This window comes from Somniosus microcephalus, chromosome 34 (assembly GCF_052327205.1).
Source record: "Somniosus microcephalus isolate GS21.2 chromosome 34, FLI_Smic_1.0, whole genome shotgun sequence".
In the NCBI taxonomy this organism is placed as follows: domain Eukaryota; kingdom Metazoa; phylum Chordata; class Chondrichthyes; order Squaliformes; family Somniosidae; genus Somniosus; species Somniosus microcephalus.
In genome coordinates this window covers 18281480-18288682 of record NC_141020.1, presented here as the reverse complement: position 1 = coordinate 18288682, position 7203 = coordinate 18281480, and the positions used below count along the sequence as shown (strand labels likewise).

At 48.6% G+C, this 7203-nt stretch overlaps 1 protein-coding gene across 2 annotated transcripts in view; it reads right to left on the bottom strand.

Moving 5' to 3' along the window:
- LOC147096850 (galectin-9-like) overlaps window positions 1-697 on the bottom strand; it is a 126450-nt gene extending 125753 nt beyond the window's left edge. Inside the window, exon 1 of one of the 2 annotated variants that reach the window (XM_085973535.1) lies at window positions 608-697. In XM_085973535.1, coding sequence (XP_085829661.1) covers window positions 608-637 — 30 coding nt within the window. In that variant the 5' untranslated portion in view covers window positions 638-697. The remainder of the gene's footprint in view (window positions 1-607) is intronic. The other variant, XM_085973536.1, reaches the window with a different exon arrangement.
- Between the last annotated feature and the right edge of the window lie 6506 nt (window positions 698-7203).

Here is a 7203-nt window from a genome sequence, read left to right as displayed (position 1 = left end):
CTTCGCCTCCTCCTCCCTCTCCCCCTTCCCCTCCTCTCTCTCACCCCCTCCTCCCGCTCTCCTCCTCCTCTCCTCTCCCCTCCTTCCCCTCCTCTCTGCCCCCCTTCCCCTCTCCCCTCCTCCCCTCCCCTCCCCCTCCTCTCTTCCCCCCTTCACCTCCTCCCTCTCCCCCCTCTCTCCTCCTCCCCTCTCCCCTCCTCCTTCTCCTCTCTGTCCCCTTCCCCCCTCCTCCCCCTCCTCTCCTCTCCCCTCTCCTCCTCTCTCCCTCCCCTCTCCCTCTCCCTCTCTCTCCCCCCTCCCCAGTCTCTCAATCTCCCTCACGCACCCCCCCCCCCCGCCCCTTATTCAATCGCGGGTCCCCAGCACGGGAATAAAAATGCAAAGGTCGGGGGCGGGGAGGGGTTGCAAAATTGAATCTAACATCACGGATATTTGCAGAGAAACAACCATCAAACAAGCAAAATACTTAACGCAATTGTTGCTATTTGCTGCGAGGTCCCGGGCTCAGTCACCGTGGGTCTGGGTCTGGACAGGTCTGGGTCTGGGGAGGGTCTGGGAGCAGGGGCTGGAGCAGGGGCTGGGTCTGGGGAGGGTTTCAGGCACATACCGGGTTGTGAATGGGTTGTTGCTCCTCCATGCTGCAGGTTTTCCAGCTGCCTGTCCGTTGCTCCAATTGGAAAACTCCTGCACTTGCGACGATGTTTGTGCGAAAATGAAATTCACTTCCCCTTGTATCTCAACCACATCAAATAATCTAACTCCTCTTCACAAGGAGCAACGAAACTCAACTCTAGTTTCACTTCTCCTCAGCAACATGCTCCATGGGAACTTTCACAAGGACACACCAGGCCACCCTCTATCAAACTAAATTGTAAGATAAGGTTACACGCCTGTTTTCACCATATTTTTTTTTCAAAAATATATACTTTATTCATAAAAATTTTTGTTCACGTACATGACAATACAGTCCACATCTGGTACAATACAAATTAACTGCGATGCATGGCACTCAATTTACAAATTACAATACATTTATCATTATGCTTGTTGGAATACATTACAATACAATCCACAAATCATATTACAGATGAAAGCAACACATGGTACTGCCTTTACACAAACAGGTTCCAAGTACATTTTCATTGAGCCATTTCTGCGTCATATGGCCCGAGTGCGGGGTTTCTACTGGTTTCAGCCCCTCGGTGTACACTGGCAGGAGGGCCTTAAACTGTGGCCCTTCCCCATCGTGCCTTGGCGGCGGCGACACCAGCCTTTAGTGCGTCCCTCAGCACATCCTCCTGGACCTTGGAATGTGCCAGTCTGCAACACTCAGTCGCGGACAACTCCTTGCTCTGGAAGACATAGAAACATAGAAGATAGGAGCAGGAGTAGGCCATTCGGCCCCTCGAGCCTGCTCCGCCATTCAATGCGATCATGGCTGATCATCCAAATTCAGTACCCTGTCCCTGCTTTCTCCCCATATCCCTCGATCCCTTTAGCCTTAAGAAATATATCCAACTCCTTCTTGAATATATTTAATGAATTGGCCTCTACTGCCTTCTGTGGTAGAGAATTCAACAGGTTCACCACTCTCTGGGTGAAGAACTTCCTCCTCATTTCTGCCCTAAATGGCTTACCCCTTATCCTTAGACTGTGACCCCTGGTTCTGGACTCCCCCGCCATCGGGAACATCCTTCCTGCATCTAGTCTGTCTAGTCCTGTTAGAATTTTCTAAGTTTCAATGAGATCCCCTCTCATTCTTCTAAACTCCAGCGTGTATAAGCCCAATCGACCCAATCTCTCCTCATACGTCATTCCTGCCATCCCAGGTATCAGTCTGGTGAATCTTCGCTGCACTCCCTCCATGGCAAGAACATCCTTCCTCAGATAAGGCGACCAAAACTGCACACAATACTCAAGGTGTGGTCTCACCAAGGCCCTGTACAACTGCAGCAAGACATCCTTGTTCCTGTACTCGAACCCTCTCGCTACGAAGGCCAACATACCATTTCCCTTCTTAACCGCCTGCTGCACCAGCAAGTTTTCGGGCAGACCAAAGGGCGTCTTTCACCGAGTTGATGGCCTTCTGTTAGATCCGTGTGTTAATGGAGACACGGAATGCAGGAGTTGATTTAACAAGTGTTTACTGAACAAAGTCTGGAGGTGAACTAACTACACAAGACACTACACAGGCTTATATACCCGAGTGGTCACTACTGGCACTACAGTATACAGGGGCCTCAAAAACATAGTTCCTCTTAAAGGTACATACACTACAATTCCTCCCCTTTTAGATAAATAGTACATAACATTTTAACTAATCATTAAATAACATTTTTACAAGAACAATAATATACACATTTGCTGAAGTTAATTAATTACAAATTCAGTCTCTCTGGAGGCTTCCTGACTCGGTCCGGATAACGCCTCGGTGGTGTAGTAGGTTTCAGTGGTGTAGTAGGTTCTTTTGGCAAGGTCGATTCGGCTTCAATGCCAGTGTCGGGTTCATCTGGTTCCAGTATCACCGGATCGGAGGTAGATACTATGGGTATCTCTGCTTCATCACTAGGCATGTAGAGTTGTGGTGCAGGTTGTCCTTTTTCGGATGACTTTATGATCTGGTCAGCATGGCGCCTTATTATGCTTTCTCCAATGTCCACGGTATACATCAGCAGTCCTAGTCATGTGCAAATAGTTCCAGGCTGCCATTTCTCGGTACGGTAGTCCCGGGCCAAAACTGGTTGACCTATCTGGAAGGTTCTAGTTGGCCTTTCATTCATGCTTTGAAATTGCCGGTTCTCTACGTCCCTTCTGACGTTTGGCTTGACCAAATCCAGCCGGCATCTTAGGCTTCTATTGAAAAACATCATGGCGGGGGTTTGGTTTGTAACCACATGTGTTGCATTCCTGTACGCAAACAAGAAGTTATCTACCTTATGTTGTAGATTTATGTCTTCATTACCCATGGCCTTTATGGCCTTCTTGAAGGTCTGGACAAACCTTTCAGCCAATCCATTGGTGGCAGGATGGTATGGGGCGGACGTGTAGTGCTTAACCCCATTGTTTTTTACGAACCTCCTGAATTCTTCGGATACAAACTGCGGTCCATTATCGGAACAGATCTGTTCAGGCAGCCCATTTCTAGCGAATATGGTCCTTAACACTGTGATGGTTTTTTCCGTGGTGGTGGAGGACATCTTTATTACCTCCGGCCACTTGGAGTGTGCATCCACCGCGATTAAGAACATTGAGTCCATAAATGGACCAGCAAAGTCGATATGTACCCTTTGCCATGGAGATGAGGGCCACTCCCATGGATGTAGAGGGGCTTGTGGTGGGGCGTTTTGGACCTTCTGGCATCCTAGACAGCTCTTGGTCATTTCTTCGATGTCTCCATCGATACCTGGCCACCACACAAACGCTCTGGCTAAGTTCTTCATTTTCACTCCACCCAGATGCCCCTCGTGAAGCTCCTTTAGCACCCTATCCTTGAGTTTGGGTGGAATCACCACTCTGGATCCACACATCAAGGTTCCTCGGCACACTGACAGCTGTTCTCTTCTTTGCGAGAATGCTGGCAACAGTGGTTCGCCATGTGCTGGCCATCCCTTCACCGTTAAATCGTAGACTCGTGAGAGAGTCGGGTCATTTCGCGTTTCCTTTTCAATGGTAGAATTTGTCACCGGTAGACATTCCACTGTGGTCGAGTGGAACATCTCCACTGGGTCCACTGTAGGCACCTCTTCCACCGTTGGCAACGGTAGGTGCGATAACCCGTCAGCATTCCCATGCTGTTTTGTTTCTTTGTATTCTATTTCATATTGGTGTGCCCCTCGGAAAAGGGACCACCTCTGTAGCCTTTGCGCTGTCATAATGGGAACGCCCTTTTTAGGGTTGAATATGGAGACGAGGGGTTGATGGTCAGTCAACAAGGTAAATTTTTGTCCGTGTAGGTAATGGTTGAATTTCTTCACCCCCAACACCAGGCTGAGTGCCTCCCTGTCAATCTGGGCATAGTTACGCTCAGCTGAGTTCAATGAGCGTGACGCAAAAGCGATCGGCCGCTCCGAGCCATCAGGGAATCTATGCGATAATACCGCTCCCACGTCGTAAGGGGATGCATCGCACGCCACTCTGATTGGCAGTGATGGGTTGTAATGAGCCAACACTTCCCTGGACGTGATCAAGCCTTTGCATTTATGGAAGGCACGTTTACAGTCTTTGCTCCATTTCCAAACTACTCCCGTTTGTAGCAGTGCGTTAAGCGGGTGCAGAACCGTCGACAAGTTTGGTAAAAATTTATGATAGTAATTTACTAATCCCGGGAACGACCTTAATTGTGAGACATTTTCAGGCGCTGGGGCCTTTACGACCGCTTCAATTTTCTCAGGTGACTTATGCAACCCTTCTTCGTTAATGACATGGCCACAATATGATATTTGTTTCTGGAAAAATTCGCACTTGGGGCGATTTGCTCGTAGGCCCCGTTCTCTCAGCCTCGTGAGCACCTGCTCTTAGTTGGCAAGGTGCTCATTGTCGTTTTCTCCTGTTACAAGGATGTCGTCTAGGTAGCATTGAGTCCCCGGAATCCCTTGCACGACTTGCTCCATAGCTCTTTGCCAGGTAGCCGGAGCTGATGCCACTCCGAAAACCAGTCGATTGTACTGGTACAGGCCTTTGTGTGTGTTTATCGTGAGATACTTTTTCGAGGCCTCCTCAACCTCCATCTGTAGATATGCCTGTGCTACGTCAATTTTGGTGAAACGTTTCCCTCCGGATAGTGAGGCGAAAATATCTTCTATCCTCGGAAGAGGATACTGTACCGTGTGAAGAACCGGGTTTACAGTCAATTTGAAGTCCCCACAGATGTGAACTTTTCTCTGTTCTTCAGATTTATCATTATTCAACGTTTTCTTCATGACCGGGACGATGGGTGTTGCCCACTCGCTCCAATCTACCTTGGATAACACGCCTGCTTTTTCCAAATTCTCCAGCTCTGCCTCGACGGCTGGACGAATTGCGTATGGTACCAGCCTTGCCTTAAAAAACTTGGGAATTGCCGCATCTTCCACTTTTATTGAGGCGGTGGCGCCTTTCAGGGTTCCTAGTTCCTGTTGAAACACTTCTTTGGCATTAGCCAAGATTTCTTTTAATCGTCCAGGTATGACGTCATCATCGTTTTTTTTCTTACTGGTCACCGTCAGTGCCTGAATGGAGTGCCAGTCTAAACGTATCTTTCTGATCCATTCACGTCCCAACAACGGTGGACCACCATCTTGCAGAACGTATAAATACAACTTCTGTATTTCCTTGCCGTTGTATACAACAGGCACCCTTATTTTCCCTCTGGGGTATACTTTCTGCCCCGTATATGTCTTCAAGATAATGGATGTGTCTTTCAAAGGTATATTCGGAAATAGCCGCTCGTAATCCCGTCGACTCATGACGGTCAGAGCTGATCCTGTATCTAGCTCCATTTTGACTGGGGACCCCGCTATCATGAGGGTAACCCAAATGGTCTGGTAATCTTCTTTGGCAATTACATTATGTAATTTGAGACAGCTTAGTCTCTTGTTTCCGGAGTCACTATCACTCTTCTGGTCTTCGGAGCTACTGTCCGTCATCATTTGTACCTTTCTGTACTTTTCCTTATTGACCTTTTTACTGTCAGCGGATTTCTTTCCAGATCTGCATACACGTGCAATGTGTCCCATCTTTCCGCACTGCCTGCATGCTTTGTCCTTGAACCAGCAGTCCCTCTGGTCATGGGTGGATCTGCCGCAGCGATAACATCTCTCGAAACCCCGTGTCATTTCATGGGTGCCGAAGTCCTGTGGCTTTTGCTGTATCTCTGCAGCTCCTCTTGCTGCTGCTTCGTATGATACAGCCACACTGAAAGCCTTGTCCAGTGTCAAATCTTTCTCAGAAAGTAGTCTTTTCTGTGTTCCTTCGCTTAGGAGACCGCAGACGAATTTGTCTCATAGAGAATCTGCCAGTCCTGCCCCGAATTGGCAGTGCTTTGACAGCTTTCGTAATTCGGTGAGGTAATCAGCGTTACTTTCATTCTTGTGCTGATTCCTCCTGAAGAATTTGAATCGTTCCACTATCAGCAGCGGTGTTGGGTTTAAGTGCTCTTGTAAAGTATCAACAATCTCCTTAAAATTCTTGTCCATCGGTTTGGCTGGAGTGATCAAGTTTCGTAACAGCCCGTATGTCCTTGCGCCCATCAGATTTAGAAGTACCGATGCCTTTTTATCATCCGCTACTTCATTCGCCTTGCAATATACCTCCACTCTTTCCACATATGTGGTGCAATCTTCTATATCACTATCGAAAGCAGTAATGTTGCCAGTCTTCGGCATCTTGAAAATCTAAAATGGTGATTCCCGCGCTTTTCCTCCGTCCCCGATGGATCAAAATGGCGCCTCCCGCGCTTTTCTTTCTTCCCCGCCGAGTTGAGATGGCGCCTTCCGCGCTTTCCCGCCGCTGCCGCTGCTGCCAATGCTGTTCTCCGCGGTTCCCGTTGCGACCTGCAGTTTTGCGCGGTATTTCTATTTTCTTTTTAATATATTGCTTCAATAGTTTCTCCGTTACTTGGAGAACCGTTCCGTCGTGGAGCGGACCCTCTGGGACTTTCCCCTCCCTCTGCTCGGTCCGAACGCCGACCTGCTTTGCAGCACCGGACGCGCCCTGAGTGCTCCACCCTCTCTCTCTCTTTGCTTCTGCTTTCCAACTCGCTGCCCGACCCCGTTGCAGAGCCACCCGATCGAGCTCTAGCCTGCCGCAGCCCAGGAAGGATCAGTGCACTACCTGCCACCAGCCCGTTTAGCTGGGGAAACCAAAGACTGGAGACCAAGCCTGGCCCTCGTTTTCGAGTTTCTTTGAGTTATTTATTTATTTATTTATTTTTCTTGCTTCTGGCTTCGACCTTCGTCTGAGGAATCGATCCCCTTGAGGTGCTGCCGAATTGCAGGTAAGTTCGTTTCTAACTCGTCACCACTGTTAGATCCGTGTGTTAATGGAGACACGGAATGCAGGAGTTGATTTAACAAGTGTTTACTGAACAAAGTCTGGAGGTGAACTAACTACACAAGACGCTACACAGGCTTATATACCCGAGTGGTCACTACTGGTACTACAGTATACAGGGGCCTCAAAAACATAGTTCCTCTTAAAGGTACATACACTACACCTTCCAGCAGC